The 21,882-nt window shown below is 38.6% G+C and overlaps 1 protein-coding gene across 4 annotated transcripts in view; it reads left to right on the top strand.

Moving 5' to 3' along the window:
- Positions 1-21,882, top strand: part of TP53BP1 (tumor protein p53 binding protein 1) — a 95,103-nt gene that overhangs the window by 33,172 nt on the left and 40,049 nt on the right. For all 4 annotated transcript variants that reach the window (XM_032417249.1, XM_032417250.1, XM_032417248.1 and 1 more), the window contains 7 exons: positions 957-1,115; positions 1,465-1,594; positions 3,068-3,234; positions 5,526-5,652; positions 6,421-6,515; positions 9,619-9,827; positions 19,736-21,059. In XM_032417249.1, coding sequence (XP_032273140.1) covers positions 957-1,115; positions 1,465-1,594; positions 3,068-3,234; positions 5,526-5,652; positions 6,421-6,515; positions 9,619-9,827; positions 19,736-21,059 — 2,211 coding nt within the window. The remainder of the gene's footprint in view (positions 1-956; positions 1,116-1,464; positions 1,595-3,067; positions 3,235-5,525; positions 5,653-6,420; positions 6,516-9,618; positions 9,828-19,735; positions 21,060-21,882) is intronic.

Here is a 21,882-nt window from a genome sequence, read left to right as displayed (position 1 = left end):
TATGGGGTTCTAGATTTCTCATCATTAAATTGAGAATAGTCATTAAGAAATTTGCAGTTGTCTAAGATACTCCACCTAATTTGATGTTCAGGAATTTGATGCTCATTGGATAGCCCCCTTTCTGCATATTGACTCTTCTTGTTACATTTGTTTTTCAAATATTTTGGGGATGTATGCTTTGTGTGTGGAAGTACGATCTGAATTGCTCTGTGTATGGGTATAGTTTATGTGTATTTTCAGAAAGTAGACCTATTCTACCTATGTGTTAGGTGCTCCTAAGGTTTTTTGTTTTTTGTGTGTGTGTGTGTTTTTTTAAGATTTTATTTATTTGAGAGAGAGAAGGAGAGAGAGAGAAAGCATGAGAGGGGGGAGGGTCAGAGGGAGAAGCAGACTCCCTGCTGAGCAGGGAGCCCGATGCGGGACTAGATTAGATCCTGGGACTCGAGGATCATGACCTAAGCCGAAGGCAGTCGCTTAACCAACTGAGCCACCCAGGTGCCAGGTTTTATAGTATGTAATTTTTTGCTTCATTACATATTTTTTCTCTTCACTTTTAGTGCCTTTATTCTTTCTGTTTGTTTGTTTTGTGTTCTTTTTTAAAGATTTATTTATTTTAAAGAGAGAGAATGCGAGTGAGCGTAGGCCGGGGGAGGGGCAGAGGGAGAGAATTTCAAGCCAACTCCCAGCTGAGCACAGAGCCTGACACTGCTGGGCTCGATCTCATGACCCTGAAATCATGACCTGAACCGAAATCAAGAGGTGGATGCTTAACCCACTGAGCCACCCAGGCACCCCCACTTTTAGTTCCTTTATTCTTAATTTTATTTTGAAAAACTTTGGGGCAGGGCCCTGGTGTGGATGACTTAAAATGACTTTTTTTTTTGCTAAGGAACAGCACCTTACACAGTACATAATATTGTGGGATGCTACTTAATTTCTTGGGGTTTTGTTTCTAGATTCTGCCTCATCACAGTTGGGCTTTGGAGTTCTGGAACTGTCCCAGAGCCAGGATGTTGAAGAGCATACTGTGCCATATGAAGTAGATAAAGAGCCTCTATTGTCAGTAACCACCAACTCTAGTTATACTAGGCTGTCTGATGTGGATGCTAATATTGGTATGAAACATTTTTTTTGGCATTTGGAATTGTTTATAAGCATTTTCCTCCCAAGCTAGAGCTAGTTGTTTTTTTTTGATACATTTTATAGTTACTAAGTTAATATAATCTAAGTTAATACTGTAAGGTTGCCAAGTTGTCTGGCAAATACTTGTCAGTTGATGGCTTGCAGATGAAGGGTTTTTGTAAGTGCGTTACTGAGTCTTTTCCTTTTTTGGAATGATGCCTGTGTATATTTTCAAATTGGATTCTCTTTTTATTAAAATCTTTACCTTTAAAAAAACATTTGGGACTGCTTCTAGTACTTTGAAAAATTAAATGTCTCCTTCCTATCTTTTAAAATTTCAAGGAATTAAACATGAAGAACAGTCCAATGAAGATATCCCCACAGCAGAACAGCCCAGCAAGGATGTCCCTGTGGCCGCACAGCCCAGTAAGGATGTACATGTGGTAGAAGAGCAAAACCCACCGCCTGCAAGGTAAACCCTGCTCTTTCTAGAAAGTATTTTTGAGTTTCTGCTTTAGGGTCATACTTGTTTTACTTGACTAGGTGGAAACATACTTAGAAATTGTTGACTCCCCCTCCCCCCCGTTGTAATGTGCATATTTCTGGTCCAGTGGAAACATTATTTACAAATTCTTACTGTGTCCTCATCTCATCTTTACGTATATTACAAAGCCATTTTATTGCTGCTGTAACTAAAGAGCATGACTCTTCTTTTTAAATTTTTTTAAAAGATTTTTATTTTTAAATAATCTCTGCACCCAGCATGTGGGGCTCGAACTCACAACCCCAAGATCAAGAGTCACATGCTCCACCAATTGAGCCAGCCAGGTGCCCCTATAAGCATGACTCCTTAATCTTTGCTTGTCACTCCTCTCTGATCTTTGTCTACAGAGGCACTGCTCTGTGGGAGGACTTCTACCCTCTCTAGTGTTATGAGAAGTCACATGGATATTATATTTGAAAATCTTTTACTATATTTGAGGAGCACCCAGATTGCTTTGGGTCCTCAGGTATCCTGCATCTGAAAGTTTCTGGTATAGCTGTAAAGAGGTATTCTTTTCCCAAGTCCTCTTGGCCTTAACGTGGTAGGAATTAGGCCTATCCCTTTGCTCTGCCTGTGGTGATTGTTCTGTCCTAAGCTGCATGTCCTCTGGTCAGCAGCTCAATATGGCAGAGGAAAAGTGGGATGCTTCCAATTTGGGGGAGGTGATGGATAAATATTCAGTATTGTTTTATAATTTCCTTCAGTAGAAAAGATGAGGAATGGGGTCCTCAACAAAGTTGAATATCAAGAGAAGTTGTCTTTCTCATGCAAAACACTCAGCCTAACTTGGGCCGACTTTTTAGGCTTTTCTTTAGGAAGTTGCTCTGTAGCTAGTTATGCTATCACTTTAGTAGGTGAATCTCCCAAGTCTCTCGAATGGGGCCAGCATTGAGAGTCTTACATGTAAGAGTGGTATTAGTATGAAGGATTCTTGGTTTGGGGCTTAGGTTGAGCAGATCAGATGGACAAGGCCAGCAGTAGATAAAGTGTGTGGCAGTAGCGCAGGGGATGATTCACACTCAAGCTGTTTTTTGTGGAAGGTCCTCATTAGGACTGGCAGTGTTGTGGTCTGGATCAGAATCCTTCATGCTCGCCTAGATAACAGTATATGTAACACAAATCCTTAAATCCCTTATCAGAAATCTTGGACAGCATGCTGCCCAGCAGTGAGCAAAGTTGAAAAGAAATATTGCTGTGTGAGAGAGAGGCTTTGAAATGGGCTGAGGACTTTATATCATAAAAAGTAGCTTATTTCACTTCCAGCAAATATTTATGTAAACTAGAGCCACTGGAAGTTTTGAAATTATTAAAGGAAAACACAAAACAGAAAAAGCTTCTTAATTCAAAGGTGAAAGCATTTGAACATAGCAACTTTTTCTCCTGGTGATTTGAATTTCCTAGGTCAGAGGATATGCCTTCTAGTCCCAAAGTATCTCTTACTGCTGTGGAAACAAATGAACGAATAACTGCTCAAGAACTTTTGCAAGGTGGCCTGAAGATTCAGAAGTCACCAGAGCCTGAGGTTTTGTCAACTCAGGAAGACTTGTTTGACCAGAGCAATAAAACAGGTACAAAGAGTAATTAGTTGCTGTAGCTCCTCTTCTCCAAAGATCTAAACTTTATTTCTGTTCGGAGGCTACTATTTAAGTTAAAGGCACTTTATGTGGATGTAGACTTGTTTGTAATATGGAAGGAAAATACGTTTCTAGCTGATTAATGAGAAGGGCTTTTTGGGAATGATTGCTGTTTAACATTTTAACATCATTTTTTCTCTGTTGTAGATGGAGGTATTGAGGAATAATAATATAGTAAATTTAATATTATGGACAGATTAGCTATTTCTGTCATCATAGATCTTCAGATCTTAAATATCATGATAATTAAGTATAAGTTTTCATAATCACCTGGACAACAGTCTACCTACTCATCAATCAGAAATAGGAAGTTATGGCCTAGCAGAAAGAACATAAAACTTAGAAGACTGGAATGGTTTTTGTTTCACATTTTGTTAACCTCCACCACTCCTCCATTCTGAAACCTGACAGAGCCAGAGAGCTTTGGTAACAACCAGCAAAATATGTGTTGGTTATAAGGAGGGAAGAAGAGAAGGTTATATTCCTTTACTGTGCTGTGAATATGTGCAAGACATTCAAAGGGTCACCAGGAAAACTTTTTTGGTGTCTCACTAAAGCTATAAGGTTGTACTTAAGAAATTCCTTTTATTTTATTTTATTTTTTAAAAAGATTTTATTTATTAGAGAGTGCATGTGCGCATGCATGAGCTGGGTGTGGGGGGGAAGGAAGAGAGGGAGGGGGAGTAGCAGACACCCCCCTCCCCTTGCTGAGCAGGGAGCCCAAGGTGGCCCTGATCCCAGGACCCTGAGATCATGACCTGAGCCTACCAGGCGCCCCAAAAAATTCCTGTATACTTGGGATTCAGCTGATACTCCCATCTGTTGCTGAGGAAAAAGGACTAACAGGAGATTCTTCATAATATAAATCAGTAATGGCTGCTCATATATCCTTTTATTAACACATTAGTATTTTCTGTTTCCTCTGAGGAGGCTCAGGCTCTAATCTTGAAAATTGCTGCATTCATATCATCAGGTTTTTTTTTTTTTTAAGATTTTATTTATTTGTCAGAGAGAGAGAGCACAAGCAGGGGGAGCGGCAGGCAGAGGGAGAAGCAGGCTCCCCGCTGAGCAAAGATCCTGATGTGGGACTCCATCCCAGGACCCTGGGATCATGACCTGAGCCAAAGGCAGACGCTTAACCGAATGAGCCACCCAGGCATCCCTGTATCATCAGGTGTTACATGCATTGTTTTGACTTCTCCCTACTGCATCATGGCATGAGCTTTACTTGGAATAAAAGGCTCACTGTTTTGTAATAGAAGCTTCACAAGAAAGAAGCGCAGCCAAGCAGAGGTACTAGGAGTCTGCCTTTTTCCTCCAAGCTTTGATCATGATAGAAAGGACTAAGGAGGGGCGCCTGGGTGGCTCAGTTGGTTAAGCACCTGCCTTCAGCTCAAGTCATGATCCTAGAGTCTTGGGATCGAGTCCCGCATCAGGCTCACTGCTCAGCAAGGGAGTCTGCTTCTCCTTCTCCCTCTGCCCCTGCTCCTGTACTCTCTTGCTCACTCTCTCAAATAAATAAAATCTTAAAAAAAGAAGACTGAGGAATCCTTTTTGTCAATTCTATATAAAAGAAACCCATAATTTAGGGTGCCTGGGTGGCTCAGTCGGTTAAGCATATGCCTTTGACTCAGGTCATGATCCTGGGGTCCTGGGATTGAGCCCTGTGTTTACTCTCTGTTGCTCTTTGCTCAGCACAGAATCTGCTTGTCCCTCTCCCTCTGCTCCTCCCCTCAGCTTATGCACGTGCTCTCTCTTTCTCTCTCAAATAAATGAATAAAATCTTTTTTTTCCCGTGATGATATTTTTATTGCAAGTCTGCTAAGAATATAGTTCTTACAGTTTCTTTGAACTTACCCCCAGTTCCAACTAATTTCCCTTATCCTTCTTACTCTTTCTAGTAAATGAATAAAATCTTAAAAAAAACCCAAACAAACCCATAATTCAGTAGGGAGGGCGGCATTGAATGGTCACTCAGGATTTGTGTTAGCATCCATTCCATTGACTCTACTACAATTAGAAAACAATTTCTGCCCTCTTGGAACATGGTTGGAAACGTGGATATTTCTCTTTTTGCTGTACTCAGTGGCTTGCTTTCTTTCTTTCCTTTTCCTTTCCCTTTCTTTTCCTTTCCTTCCTTCTTTCCTTTTAACACAACTCAGTAATGTCAATCTGAGAAGCAAATGCAACTAGAATTTCTCTCTCTCTCTCTTTTTGAAAAATAGCTTCTGATGGTTGCTCTACTCCTTCAAGGGAAGAAGGTGGATGTTCTCTGGTGTCCACACCGGCCACCACTCTGCACCTCCTGCAGCTGTCTGGTCAGAGGTCCCTTGCTCAGGAGAGTCTTTCCACGTAAGTAAGCCTAAAATAGCTCTACCACGGAGGGTCGTAGGCTAAGGTTGAAAGAGCTAAAATCGTCTACTAGTCCAGAATTCTTCTTAAAATCAAAAGACAAACTCTAGGCTTTAGAATTTTTGGGTTAAGAACTTAGTGGACCTATTGAAGGGAGGTAGCTCTGCTCTCCTGTTTCAAGGTTTTGTAATAGTAGCCATAGGTTTCACTAGGAAGAAACTGCCCAGTTGTGTTCTCTTATACATCCGAAGTGAGTATTCTGCTCCTCCACTTGACCAGCAGTTCTTTCCATGTAGCAGCATAGGGGTGGACAATAGGTTATACTAGAGTTGACAGTAGTTAAGAGTTCTTTATTTCTGTGTTATGGCAAAGAAGTTTGCTTTTTTTTTTTTTAAATAAAAATGTGCATGATCTTTCTAATCAGGCAAAAAATGGTGTTAATATTTTTAATCTCAGTTCTGCAGATGAATTTATTTTTTAGCACTTTCTCTTTGTAATCATGATGTTCTTTTGTCTGATTGTTTACTTCTCTTATAATCATATGGCTTTATCTTTTTTTTTTTAAATTCTGATTTTGGATGTGTCTGGTATGAGAAATAGTTGTTTAAGTATTATTCATGATTCTTCCACCAACCTCTGGTAGCTGTTTGAGAGATTGCTAATAAGATTGGTCTGAATGACTTAGATAGTTTTGCTATTAAAATTAAAAAACAAATGCAAAACTGTGGCTGTGGTAAAATAACCTGTGAATTCTCTCTTTATATAAAGGAATTCCTCCGATCTTGTTGCTCCTTCCCCTGATGCTTTCCGATCTACCCCTTTTATCGTTCCTAGCAGTCCCACAGAGCAAGAAGGGAGAAAAGGTGAGCTCTCTTGATCTGTCTGTTGATCTCAGAAGAGGAGGAGCACTTTTGCCTTGCAAAACGTACTGTTTCTTTATTTGTTTGAACACCATGACACTATTCAGTAGGACTCATGTCTGACTCACCTTCAGGGTTGTGGCCTAGTGTAAAGTGCTCTCCTTAATGCCCTGCTTTTCTAGCACTGATTCTTACGACAATTCTGTATTGTTGACTTAATTGTTAAAAAGATCCTTAAGGCAAAATTTTTATGCTTTTAAGGTTAAACTCAAAGTAGTATATTATAGCAGTATATTAGTGAAGAACTGGGTTTATTACTAATAGCCCAGTAGTTTGCAGCAACATGTTGACGTGTTCCTGGTGAAAGGGAACCAAAAATTGTTTCTTTTGCTCTTTAAAGGTTACTTTTGCTATCATCAAAGCAGTTTTAGCCAAGCAGTGGCTAAGAGTAGGTGGTAGAACTTTTGACTTCATTCAAATTTCCTTTGAGGAAATTATATTCCTTTATTCACAAGAAAGAATTCCTTTTTAACTTAATTTATCTCACTATCTAAACCTCTTTTACTCTGTCCTAGTCTCATATCCAGTCACTCAAGATATTCCTTTTTTTTAAAGGATTTATTTATTTTAGAGAGCGAGAGTGCACACGCAAGGGGGGGAGGGGCAGAGAGAGAGGGAGGGAAAGAATCTGAAGCAGCCTCCCGCCCAGTGCAGAGCCTGACACGGGGCTCAATCTCATGACTCTGAGATCATGACCTGAGCCGAAATCGAAAGTCGGACGTTTATCTGACTGAGCCACCCAGGTGCCTCAGTCACTCAAGATATTTTTTAAGTTCCTACTACTTTTTTCTTTTTTCTTAAGAATTTTATTTATTTGTCAGAGAGAGAGAGCACAAGTAGGGGGAGTGGCAGGCAGAGGGAGAAGCAGGCTCCCTGTGGAGCAAGGAGCCCAGTGTAGGACTCGATCCCAGGACCCTGGGATCATGACGTGAGCCAAAGGCAGACGCTTAACTGACTGAGCCACCCAGGTGTCCCCACCCCTTTTTTTTTTTGAAGATTTAAAGTTCCTACTACTTTTACAACCTTTTCCAATAAATTTCATGATTTTCTCTTTTTCATTCTTTTACTTACCAGTAATGCTATAATAGCTAGTATTTATTGAGCACTTAGTGTATGCCAGGCACCATTTTCTTTACTTCTCTTTGGTCCTAGGTGCTTTTCTTTGTTTTGTTTTGTTTTTTCATTTTTCATTGAATCCTCACAACACCTAAGAAGTAGGTGTTACTTTTATCTCCATTTTACAGATGAAGAAATAGAGTCACAGAATTCATAATTAGTAAGTCATAGAGGTAGGATTTGAACTCAGGCAGCTGCCTCCAGAGCCTGTGGTCTTATCTGTCGTTTACCTTCCTCCTATGATACCCTGCTGTCTCTCGAGTGATGTAAATATAGAAATATGTTTAACTGTTTTTCAGGTGCAGTTTACCCGTGACAAAATTTAATCTTTCTTTTGCCACTAAGTTTGTGTCTGGCTGTCTTGAAATCAGTTGTAGGTATCCAAATGAACTAGTATAATTTTAAGTATAACATGATTAGTGATGTCTTTAGTAAAAAATAAAGGTGAATCCATTCTACAAAATAATCCTAATACAAGTTAAGTTTGATTTATACTTAAAATCATTTCTTCTATTCATAGTGTGAACATTGAAGATACATAAAAATGATTACATTAAATATACTTTCTCCCTGATTGTAAAATAATTCTCACTGTAGAAAGATTGGAAAGCATATAGCAAAGTAATAAGAAAATAAAAATCATGTGGATATCGCAATCCAGCTGTAATTAGTATTAGAATATATTTCCTTTCAAAGTGCTTTCTATGCATAAAGAAGTATTTTACACACTTGGGATTATGGTATGTATATGATTCAGTGTTTTTTTTTTTTTTAATGTAACATATTGTATTTTCTCCTGTCAGTTGTATTTTAAATTTAATGTATTTGCTTAATATGTGCCTGTTTGTGTGTCTATATTTGCTTGCTTCCTTTTCTTTCTTTCTAAAATTATTAATCTAAAGCCTTTTTATATGTAGTGCTTAGAACAATAGGTCTTTAATAAGTGCTTTGTCATGGTGAGAGAGATCAAAAGGTCTAATGAAAATACTTAACACAGCTGTAGTAGCGTACTAAAGACCTATAGCACCAGATTTGCAACCTAGCATTAGACTGGAATGTGAGGTTGAAGTCGAGCAAAGCAGCAGACGTAGGTATTGAGGTGAGGTATAGCCAGTACAATGAGTGTCTTTTGCAGTGAGAAACGTAGTGGCATAGCTAATTTGTGAGAGTGGTCTAGAGGGAAGCCTGTTTGGGGTCAAGTTGTAAAATAGGGGGAAGAGAGTCGTTGAATAGCTGTTGGGTAGATACCCAGCTAGCTAGATGGGTTCTGCGAAAGAGCCTGTTAGCCTACAGGTGGGTAGTATATCGTGGGAAAGAAGTGGGGAGGTGGTGGTGGTGGGGTGTGTGTGTGTGTGCGCGCGCACTCACGCACGTATACTTTCCCCCTGGGCAATTTGTTTCCTGATTGGCATCGATAGATTTTTTTCCCTCTGTATTTGTCCTAGCATTCATCTCTCTGTGCTTAGCAGTTGTTAATGCAAATATAATGAGTTCATAAGTAGATATTGGAGTGGTGAACAAGTTCTGCTTTTCAGGCCTGTGGCAGAATATACAGTGGTTAATTAGATGACATTAATCTGGATATTCCTATGCCAAATATGAAAGACTGAGTTATAGTAGGGAAAAGGGGTTCAGAGGAGCCGAGTTAATTTAATGTTTCATGTGGATGAGTGGATATCCCCAGATGAACTCCATTTTCATCTATATCTGAGGATTTTGGGAGTGTGGACCTTCGTCCTCCCAGGGGAAGAAAGTATTACTAGATTTCTGTGATTCAGTCTACTGTTAATGTATCTACTTTTCTGAAAATTAAATCACAATTTTTTTAGGAATGGAAATTTCTGTAATATAATTGTTACTAGTGTTATTGGAACATGAGTGATATTGATGAGTGCTTATTTCTCCGTTTGTTTTTCCTGTTTTAAACCAGATGAGCCAATGGACATGTCAGTGTTATCAGAAGGAAAAGGAGAGTCTTTTGAGAAGAAACTCCAGGATGAAGAACCAGTGGAGATAGAAAACCCGCCTCTCCCACCTGAGTCCACTCTATCCCCCCAAGCATCAACACCAGTATCTCAGAGCACGCCAGTCTTTACTCCTGGGTCACTTCCTATCCCATCACAGCCTGAGTTTTCTCATGTGAGTATTGTAGAGTGTTTTCCTCCTAATGTTTGTTTTTCTTAAACAATCTTTGAGGTATAATTTATAAATCATAAAATTCACCCATTTTAAATGTGTAATTTAGTGATACTTAGTACATTTACAGAGTTGTGCAGCTGTCGTCATAGTCTAGTTTTAGAACACTTCCAGAGTCACTTACGTTTAAATTTTGTATTATATCTTTAGCTTTTTGAAAATGTTAGCGCAAATTTAAGGGAGTGTTAATCAATTCTACTGTAACATAACTACTATCATTTTTGTCTTTCCACATGCCTACTTTTTTTTTAAATGAAGTTGTTCATAGTGAACATATAACTTTAATCTTTTTCCAGGTAACATTGCATAATAATGATTTTTCAGTGTTACAGAGTCTTCATACTACCTCTTCCTTTTTCTTTTGTTAGGATTTATTTGAGAGAAAGAGAGTGTGTTTGCATGGGGAAAGGCACAGGGGAGGGAGAGAATCAGACTTCACAAAGCGCGGAGCCCAGTTTGGTGCTCCATCTCACGACCCTGAGATCGTGACCTGAGCCAAAATCAAGAGTCGGATGCTTAACTGACTGAGCCACCCAGGCGCCCCATACCACCTTTTTAAAACTTGTGTAGTATTTCTCTGAGTGGATGTACCATTGGATGTACCATAAGCTAATTAATCACTCCTGGAAGGAGGGTATCAAGATAGTTTTTAGTTTTCAAATGAGAAGTTTTCTTCTAAAAGCAAGGGAAAACTAACATCTCTTTTGTGTAATTCTAAGTTTAAATATTAAAAAAATAGAATGCAGGTTTTATTCATAGTGAATTGAAGGTCCTTAACTAAATCTGAGTATATGTTCAATATAAATGCCTCTTCTTTTTTTTTTTTTTAAAGATTTTATTTATTTGAGAGAGAGAGTGAGAGAGAGCATGAGAGGGGAGAGGGTCAGAGGGAGAAGCAGACTCCCCATTGAGCGGGGAGCCCAATGTGGGACTCGATCCTGGGACTCCAGGATCATGACCTGAGCTGAAGGCAGTCGCTCAACCAATTGAGCCACCCAGGCGCCCAGTGCCTCTTCTTATAAGACTGTAATTGGGGGGATTATTTTAGTGTTACTGGGAGAACTTTCATGCCTTTCAATTTGCGGGTATTGTACCGAAAGTTTATATTTAAAAATGAACAGTAGTGAAATATACTATAAATTTAGTGTAGAGGAGACAGTAGGAAGAAGAGTATAATTGTGGGGTGCCTGGGTGGCTTAGTTGGTTAAGTGTCTGCCTTCGGCTCAGATCATGATCCCAGGGTCCTGGGATCAAGCCCCGCGTCGGGCTCCCTGCTCAATGGGGAGCCTTCTTTGTTTCCTTCTGTGCGCTCTCTCTCTCTTTTACTCACTTTCTCTTTCAAATAAATAAAATCTTAAAAAAAAGATAAAGAAGTTTAATTGCTTTCTGGAATTTTTAAAACTTGTGTTTTATGCCAGTCATTAGAAGTGATTTGGTAGAGTGCTTAAGAACGACTCTGGAGTCAGAACTTCCTAGACTTAGTCCTGGCTCTGTGATTACTGCTGTTGTGACCAGTTGAAACTGAGCCTCAGTTTCCTCATGAAATCAAATGGGAATATGGATACTACCTACCTCATAGGGTAGTTATGAAGGTTACATGGGTTATTATATACCAACTGCCTAGATTAGTGCTTTGCATGTGTAAATACTCCAGAATGGTTAGCTTTGCTGGTAGTGAAAGAGTGAAGACATGGTTACCTAGAGGTGAAGTCCAGTGTTCAACCACCATACATCTTTTAGTTTTTGTTTTTCTGTGAAAGTTGTATGTGAACATATATAGTTTTAAAGAATCGTCAGAATTTAGGGATGAGCTATAAGCATTGACCAAGAGCAGTGAGAAGAATTTTCTAAAAAAGGTACCTGATATGAAGGAGACAAGTTACAGATGTTTATCAGTGACCAAACAGGACTTATATGGAAATGTATGTCTTTGCAAAGGTATCCCTACCAGGAGAAGTGAAGCCTGGCCACAAAGGGATAACTGGGTTTTTGAAGAACAAGGCACTGTTGAAGAAATTGGTTCACCTTCAGCGTTTACCAACGACCTTCAGAGGCATCTTTAAAACCAGCAATGAAAATTTGAGACAAATGAGTGATGTTGAACATAGTTCAGAGGTCCTTCGAATCTAAGATGACTTAGATTTCTTTGGATTTATATTTTAAGATGCCTCAGTCAGTACAGTGTGGTCCATGTCTCCTAAAAAAAAAAAAAACAAAACTCAAGTACCTTTACAATTCTCTCAAGAATACCTTAACAGTTTTTATGTTAAGGCTTTGTTTTTACTTTTTTTTTTTTTTTTAAGATTTTATTTATTTATTTGACAGAGACACAGTGAGAGAGGGAACATAAGCAGGGGGAGTGGGAGAGGGAGAAGCAGGCCTCCTGCCGAGCAGGGAGCCCGATGTGGGGCTCGATCCCAGGACCCTGGGATCATGACCTGAGCCACCCAGGCACCCAAGGCTTTGTTTTTACTTAATAAGCACTTATAAAAGCCAAAAAAGAAGTCAGATGGTTAAAACAAGATCTCTCCTCACCCCTACCCAGAGACAACCACTTTCAGTTCCTTAAGCTTTTTCTTGTGTTATTTATCTCCATAACTCTGTATATCATGATTTTATTTTTATACATTATTTCTATTTTTTATTTTTTTTAAAGCTTTTATTTGTCAGAGAGAGAGAGTGCGCGAGCACAAGCAGGGGGAGCGGCAGGCAGAGGGAGAGGGAGAAGCAGGCTTCCCGCTGAGCAGGGAGCCTGATGTGGGACTCCATCCCAGGATGACAAGATCCCTGGGATCACAACCTGAGCCAAAGGCAGATGCTTAACTGTCTGAGCCACCCAGATGTCCCTCATGCATTCTTTAAAAAAGTTTTTAGGGGTGCCTGGGTGGCTCAGTCGGTTAAGTGTCTGACTTGATTTTGACTCAGGTCATGATCTCAGGGTTATGAGATCTCAGGGTTAGGAACCCAGGGTTAGGAGTGTCAGGCTCCACATCCAGCTTAAGATTCTCTCCCTCTCCCTCTGCCCCTGCCTGGCCCCCCGAAAATTTTTTTTCGCTATTTCCCCATCTTTCCAGTGTACTTACATCATTTTGTTTAAATCATTATCGAATTTACATTATTATGAATGCTGTTATTATAAACACTATTCAAAGCAGAATCTGTGGAATATTATTTTTCATGTTTGCATAATTTCTTATTTTCTTTGGAATTGATAATATAGTCTTTTTCATTTGTTTAGTTTTCTACAAATTTCTCACTTCATCAACCTTAGGCTCTCCACCAATTGCCAAAATCTCTTTTCAAGATGTTTGGGGGCCTCAAACTTCATCTCTGGAGAAATCTCTTTTCAAGACTCCTGATTTATAATTTCTTTAAAAAATTTTTTTTTTTAGATTTTATTTATTTATTTAAGAGAGAGAGAGAGAGAGAAAGGGAGCACAGAGGGAGAGAGAGAAGCAGACTCCCCGCCAAGCAGGGAGCCCGATGTGGGGCTTGATCCCAGGACCCTGAGATCATGACCTGAGCTGGAGGCAGACACTTAACCGACTAAGCCACTCAGGCACCCCTCCTGATTTCTAATCTTTACTGTTTTCTTCTGTGCCTCGTGCATTATTCACCTCCTTTTCACCCCAGTCCTAGGAGGTTGTCCTTACTGTCTTCGCGTTGGATTCTTTTTGAGCTCCATGTCTTGCTTTGGTTTACTCATTTTAGTGGAGGACATACTCTTTAGTAGCATACTCTCTATTCTCATTCTTTTTTTTAAAGATTTTATTTATTTATTTGAGAGAGAGCACACAAGCAGACTCCGCGCTGAGTGGGGAACCTGATCACGACCTGAGCTGAAGTCAGACACTTAACTGACTGAGCCACCCAGGTGCCCTTCTACTCTCATTGTTGACTCATAGTTTGTAGAAGTATAGAATTCTAGGTTGGAAATAACTCCTTTTAATTTTTGAAGGCATTTTTCCACTGTTTTCAAATTTGCAGTGTTGCTATTGAGAAGTGTGCAGCCAGTCTGATTTTGATCTTTAATATGTAAGCTGTTTTCCTCCTTACTGAAATCTTGTAGGATTTACTCTTTGTCGCTAGTGCTCTGAAATTGCCAAATGCATGGCACAGGTTTATTTTCATTGTATTTAGGGCAGTTGTTAAACCCTCTTAATCTAGAAATTCAGGTCCCTTCGGTTCAGGGAGATTTGTTTAATTTCTTCCCCTTCATTTTTAAAATTTTCCTTTACTAAAATACCCATTTTTGGGATGTTGAAACTCCTAGAATTGTCCTGTAGTTTTCTTATTTTGTCTCCTACTTTACATTTCTCTCTTTAAAATTTTTTTTTTTAAGATTTTATTTATTTGACAGCAAAAGAGCTTTAATTTTAATTAAAAAATTAAAAAAAAAAGATTATAAATCAGGAGGGGCAGAGGGAGAAGCAGAAGCAGACTCCCCGCTGAGCAGGGAGCCTGATGCAGAGCTCGGTCCCAGGACCCATAAAGACCTGAGCTGAAGTCAAATGCTTAACTGACTGAGCCACCCAGGCGCCTCTCGCCATTTTTTAAAGTGTATAATCCAATGGCTTTTAGTATATTCACAGAATTGTGTTGCCACAGTCTAATTTTAGAACATTTTCATCTCTCCCCTTCCCTCCAAAAGACCCCATGCCCATTAGCAGTCACTCCTATTTCCCCCGTCCCCAGCCCTAACTAACCACTAATTTATTCTATGTCTCTATAGATTTGCCTGTTCTGGACATTTCATAAGTGGAATTATACAACATGTAGTCTTTTGTGGTTGGTTTCTTTAAATTAGCATGTTTTCACAGTTTTTTCATGTTGTGGCATGTATCGGAACTCCATTCCCTTTTTTTTCTTCCATTCCTTTTTATTCTGAATAGTACTACTACATTCTATCTATATAGTACATTTTATTCATTCATCAGTTGATGGACATTTGGGTTGTTTCCCATTTTTGCTTATTGTGAATCATTCTACTGTGTACATTCATGGACATGATTTTGTGTGGACATATGTTTTTATTTCTCTTGTGTATGCCTAGGAATGCAGTTGCTGGGTTCAATCTTCTTTTGACTTTTCTGAGTTATTAATTTCTATTTCTGGATTTTTAATTTAGAAACTATTTTTTCTCTGATGTTCTTTCTTTTCATAAAAAAGAAATAGCATGTTGTCTTGTTTTATGGGTATATTATCTTACCTGTTTCAGGATATTATTAATAGTTTTTTTGAGAAATTTTCTCTTCCCTGCAATAGTCGCTATTTCTTCAAATAGATATTAGTTAGTTTTGATGTTTGACTTTGAAATTGAAGGGTTTCCTCAAGTGTCTGATAATCCTTGATTGCTTTAAGAGTACAATACCAGAACACTGATTAGAAGTTCTGAACTAACTGGTGGTTGATACTTACTTCTGGGATTCACTGTAATGTGATCTACTGGGCAATTTTGGTCATCCTCTAGTATCAGTATCTTGATTTGTTTCAGCATGGTCAGGTTCTCCAGAAAAACGTCTAATCTCCTGTCTCCTGTCTGCCATTGTTCTAGAAGTCTATTGATGGAAGAGGGCTGGGGGTGTTGGGAGGCATGTGCAGGTTCCATTTAGTATGTAAATTTTCACTTAATCCCTCTGTTTTCAGTATGGTACATTCTGATAACTGTGCCTCTTTCTCTTCATGGATGCTCTATTTAATTCCGGGGCAGAGGAGGGTCAGGGAGCGAGGATCTGAGAGTTGAACTGCTTCTTCTTCTTCTTCCTTTTTTTTTTTTTTTTTTTATTAAAGTTTATTTTATTTTATTTTTTTTTTTTAGTAATCTCTGTACCCATCTTGGGGCTTGAACTCACTACCCCAGAGATCAAGAATCACATACTCTTCCACCTAAGCCAGCCAGGCGCCCCTGAACTGCTTCTTAAATAGCTTTCCAATCAGTCCTCCTGTTTTTAGCTCCACCCTCACCACCACTTCCAGAGTCACCTGGTGCTGCTGCCAAGTCCTGAATCTTTTTTTGGGCATGGTGGTTCTGTGGTGTAATTTGGGTTGCTACTTGGCTTTCTCCACTGCTGGATTAGAATTCAACTTTCACTAGTCTGTGAAATAGATGATCACTCTTCCAAAATTTTGTTGCAGTTATATTTCTTCTGTTCTTTTTCTTGAAAATTCATGTTTTAAAAAAAATTTACTGTTGCTCGGTGGGGTTTTGGAAGAGTTAAGGTAAATGTGTGTATTAAATCCACTATTTTAATTTTTTGTCCTTATCAAACTTCTTACATTTTATTCTTAATGGCTAACTTTTGCACATCTGTTATTTCTTCTGTACCTTGATTCCTGGAGTCCAAGTCAACCTAATTTTGATGTTGTAAGATCTAAATATTTATGAGATAAATACTGATCAAAAGATAATTGGGATAAAGGTAATTTTGTGTATTTTTTTCTTTCTTAATATATTTGTTAATTGCATAGCCTCTGACCCTTCACTAGGATGTAAGACATCGAGAGAGGATTAGTAAAATATAGTTTGATACTTGACACTTTTTTCATTTTTGATATACATGTTAATTCGGGGGATGACAAATCAGATTACAGATGACTGTATGAATAGCTCTTAAGCTCTCTATATTATGAGACCAGTTTTTGACTGGTTGGGTACTGTGGATTTAGGTCTGTACTGAATCTAGACTTAAAGATGGACTCATTTTTTTTTTTTTAAGATTTTTTTTTATTTATTTATTTGACAGAGACACCAGGAGAGAGGGAACACGAGCAGGGGGAGTGGGAGAGAGAGAAGCAGGCTTCCCGCGGAGCAGGGAGCCCGATGTAGGGCTCGATCCCAGGACCCTGAGATCACGACCCGAGCCGAAGGCAGACACTTAACGACTGAGCCACTCAGGCGCCCCAAAGATGGACTCATATTGAGCGTAGTCCTTACAGTTCTCCATCACTCTTTATCCAGAGCCTTGGGGAATTTCTGTTCACTTAGCTCACTTATTCTGACCAGGCCTCCAGGGAGACTCAGCACCGTGGATTATTATGGGCCAGACACTCAGAGACTAGATCCAGGCAGTCTTTAGGAAATACAGTGTTGACAGGCTGGTTAGCCCCTGACTGAAGTTATACATATATTGAATAAAAATCCTGTAAAAAATAAAATCACACCAGTATTTACTCTGATAATGCTTATAAGGTATTCATGATAAGGGGGGCAACTGCTTAATGGATATATGGTTTCCTTTTGGGGTGATGAAAATTTTTTGAACTAGATAGAGGTGGTGGTAGCTGCACTCCATTGTAAGTAAGTGTTCACTCTGAAGTGGTTAATTTTCTGTTATGTGAATTTTACTTAAAAGATATTTGTAGTTTATTAGCAGTGTCTTATATATAAGCCTTTGTAAAATGACTTTCTGCAGTAAGAAAAAATTACATATTTCTTTAGAGGATGTCTAATATATAGATAAATGAAAGTAAGATCATCAGTTATCCTGGAGCACCTGGGTGGCTCAGTTGGTGACGTGTCTGCCTTCGGCTCAGGTCATGATCTCAGGGTCCTGGGATCTAGTCCCGCGTCGGGCTCCCTGCTCAGTGGGGAGTCTGCTTCTCCCTCTCCCTTTGCCTGCTGCTCCCCCTGCTTGTGCGCGCTCTCTCAAATAAATAAAATCTTTAAAAAAAAAAGATCATCAATTATCCTATGTCAGAAATAACTACTTTTAACCTTTTTATGTATATGTTTATTAATTTAAGAATACATTAAAATCATATAAACGTATAAAAAGACTATAGTAAACTACGTATTCACATACTTTTTTTTTCTTCACTGAAATAGAAACTTTCTATTTGGTGCATAGCCTGAATGTTTTCCTCTTTTAATATTCATAAAAGTAATTTTTAAAAAGATTTTATTTATTTGACAGGGAGAGAGAGACAGTTAGAGAGGGAACACAAGCAGGGAGAGCGGGAGAGGGAGAAGGAAGCTCCCCGCTGAGCAGGGAGCCCGATGTGGGGCTCGATCCCAGGACCCTGGGCTCATGACCTGAGCCGAAGGCAGATGCTAACGACTGAGCCATCCAGGTGCCCCTCATCAGTAATTTTATGTAGCTAACACTCACATGATGGAATACTTTGTATCATAATTTTTAAATGAATCTCTTTCTTGGGGTGCCTGGGTGGCTCAGTCAGAAGAGCATGTGATTCTTGATCTCCAGGTTTTGAGTTTGAGCCTCACATTGGGTGTAGAGATTACTTACAAAAAAAAAAAAAATCTTTAAATCAATCTCCTCTTAGACATTTAAGGTGTTTTATATTGTTTCCTATTCTAAATAATAAATTTGCACTGAATAGTATTGTAGCTTAAGTCCCAGTTCTATCAAATCATTTCCCAGAAATAGAATTATTGGGCGAAGGAGTATATGAAGTTTCAAGGCTGCTGTTTATTGTCCTAGTGCCACTTAGAAATGTTGAACCAGTTTTTACTCAGTCATACCTGAGAGTCTCAAATTTATGACTTTTTATCATCTGAGAGGGTAAACAGTGACCCCACACTTTGAAATATAAGCGGTTATGGAATATACAGAATGTTTGGCAACCTGTTTTGATTTTCTCTTTCCCTTAAAAATCATAGGCAATTAATGCCTTGCCAGCTATGTTAGAGTTATATAGCATTTATGTCAGGCAAAATAACACACTAAATGTAAGTTCTTACATAAAAACATGTCTAAGCTTCGGCTTATTTTCTTTTTAATATTATGGTATTATTTAAAATAAAATGCCATTTTAAGTGGATAGTTTGATGAATTTTGGTAGTTGTGTACAAATGTATAACCACCACCATCAAAGTGTAGAACAGTTTCCTCATCCTAAGAAGTTTCTTCATAATCCTTTGCAGTTGATTCCTCCCCCCGCCCCCAGTCTCCTCTTTAACTTTAGGCAACTACTCTCCTGCCTTCTGTCACTATAGTTTTGTTTTTTTTTTTTTTAGAATTTCATATAGTTGGAATCATAAAGTGTATATGGTCTTCTGTGTTCTAGTTCTTTAGCTTAGTGTATTTTTGAGGTTCATTCATATTACATGTATTAACATCTTATTCCTTTACATTGTTGAGTAGTATTCCATAATAGAGATATCCACAATTTGTTTATGCACCAGTTGACAAACACTTGAGTTGCTTCCAGCTTTGAACTTTTATGAATAATACTGCTATAAACATTTGCATAGACATCCTAGTGTGGACATAGGATTTTATTTTTCTTGGGTAAATACTTACAAGTGGAATTTCTGCCAGCAGTGTATGAGAGTTGCAGTTGTTCCACATCTCACCAACAGGATGTAGTCTTTTTAACCTCAGCCGTCTTTGTTGGTGTGTAGTGGTGTCTGTTGACCGATGATATTGTGAGCTTTGGATTAACATCTATTTTATGGATGCTAGCATATTTTGAAATAGTAGGAAGTAAAGTAAGTGTATATTCCCACACTGTGAGAACTGAAGTGGGCTGTGTAAGCATTTGTTCAAATGATTACTATGTAATTGAAGGCCCACCAAACATATGACATGATTTTAGTAGCTTGGTGATATACAGTTAAATTTAAGTGTCTTCCTACCCTTAGAAGGATAAGTTAACATTGTTTTTGTTTATATTCTGATTCTAGATTAGTGGTTCACAGGAAAAGGATTAAACAGAATGACTTGTGTTGTTGAAAAGACTGGTGATTTATGAGCTTTGTATTTCTGAGATATGGCCCTAGAGTTCTATAATTCTTGAACAATTGATTGAGAAATTTTAGATAAATTCAAGGATTAGATATAAAAGAAATATTATGAACAAATGATTTATTTCTTTTTGTTCCTCCTTAGGACATTTTCATTCCATCTCCAAGTTTGGAAGAACGATCAAATGATGGGAAGAAAGGTAGAGATTTGCATAGTTCATCTTTGACTGTTGAGTGTTCTAAAACTTCAGAAATTGAATCAAAGAATACCACTGAGGATCTTGGGCTGTCTTTGACAGGGGATTCTTGTAAGTTGATGCTTTCTACAAGTGAGTATAGTCAGTCCCCAAAGATGGAGAGCTTGAGTTCTCACAGGGTTGATGACGATGGAGAAAACACCCAGATTGAGGACACTGAACCCATGTCTCCAGTTCTCAATTCTAAACTTGTTGCTGCTGAAAATGATAATATCCTGATGAATCCAGCACAAGATGGCCAAGTAGAACTAAATCAAAATGATAAGACGAAGGGGGATGACACAGAAACCAGAGACGACATTAGTATTTTAGCCTCTGGCTGCAAAGGCAGAGAAGAGACTGTAGCAGAAGATGTTTGTATTGATCTCACTTGTGATTCAGGGAGTCAGGCAGTTCCTTCTCCAGCTACTCGATCTGAGGCACTCTCTAGTGTGTTAGATCAGGAGGAAGCTATGGAAATTAAAGAACATCATCCAGAGGAGGGGTCTTCAGGGTCTGAGGTTGAAGAAATCCCTGAGACTCCTTGTGAGAGTCAAGGAGAGGAGCCCAAAGAAGAAAATATGGAGAGTGTCCCATTGCACCTTTCTCTGACTGAAACTCAGTCCCAGGGGTTGTGTCTTCCAAAAGAAATCCCAAAACAAGAATGCCAGGAAGCTATGGAAGTTGAAACCAGTGTGATTAGTATTGATTCCCCCCAAAAGATTCCAGTACTTGACCAAGAATTGGAACATAAGGATCAGGAAGCGTGGGAAGAAGCTACTTCAGAGGATTCAAGTGTTGTCATTGTAGATGTGAAGGAACCATCTCCCAGAGTTGATGTTTCTTCTGAACCTTCAGAGGGAGTGGAGAAATGCTCAGATTCCCAGTCGTGGGAGGATGATGCTCCAGAAATAGAACCATGTGCTGAGAATAGAACTGATGCCCAGGAAGGAAAGAGTGCAGAATATGAAGGAGATCTGAAATCAGTGACTGCAGAAAAGGAACCTGTAGAAGGACACTCTCCACAACCTCCCTTGACTTTAGAGAGAGCAGATGATGCTCTGAGACCTGACCTGGAGATGCAGCAGGCTGAACCTCAAGAGAAAACTGATAACTCATTAACAAAAGACTCAAAAATAGCTAACACAAAGCAGCTGGGCTCCGGTGTAGAAGCCCAGGAGCTGGAGAAGGCCTCTGCCCATGCTTCACAAAGTTTCTGTGAAAGCTCTAGTGGTGAGTGTGCTTGTAAATTGTTGTGTGTTTCCAACCAAATTATAATTTGGAATGGAAGGTAGGAGGGAACTGTGCTTATGTCAGGGCGGAAAATTACCTTAGAATTATGTTTATGAATAGCCATTAATAGTTGGGAAATATAAAAATTTGCCTTGTGTTTTTCTTTTATAGCTGTAATTAATTGTGGAATCATCTGAGGTTTATCAGCTTTATAACTCAGGAATAATCAACATGAATTTTCTGAGTATTTAGAAATTGTATCAGTCTGTTGTTTTCTACTTAGGTCCCAACCATTTTTTATATTTTTGTATTTTGACAGTTGCCTTGAAATATAAGGATTTTTTTTTTTTATTATTATTACCTTACATAGTAAAATATTCAGAACTCTGTTAATGAGTGTACTGTTACTGGTTTTTTCCTCTTTATGGGCATTAGGTAAAGTTCTAAATTTGGTTCAACATATATACATCTTAAATGTTAAACTGGAAAAGGAATTTGTTTGTGTTCATTACCTATTTTATCTAAGACCAGAATGAGAATAAGATTGCTTTCTGAAATATTTGTAGAATTTTCTATATGACATTAGCTGAAAAGAATCCAAAGTTTCTAAATGCCTATAGTTTGTATAATTTAAAAATAAAACAAACTCCAAAAATAAAAAAATAAAAACAAGTTACAAACTTAAGAAAACAAGCCTCTTGGGATATAGAAATGAGAAGCAGTATTTGGGCATCATCATAGCTATTAATATGGGTGATCAGACCTTTTGGTGGCTTATATTTGTCTAGGTGTGATTATTACTAGTACTTTTTTTTTTTTTTTT

Source organism: Phoca vitulina, unplaced genomic scaffold (assembly GCF_004348235.1).
Source record: "Phoca vitulina isolate PV1807 unplaced genomic scaffold, GSC_HSeal_1.0 scaffold20, whole genome shotgun sequence".
Lineage (NCBI taxonomy): Eukaryota > Metazoa > Chordata > Mammalia > Carnivora > Phocidae > Phoca > Phoca vitulina.
The sequence above is the reverse complement of the archived record's forward strand: the minus strand, read 5'-3'. Positions and strand labels throughout refer to the sequence as shown.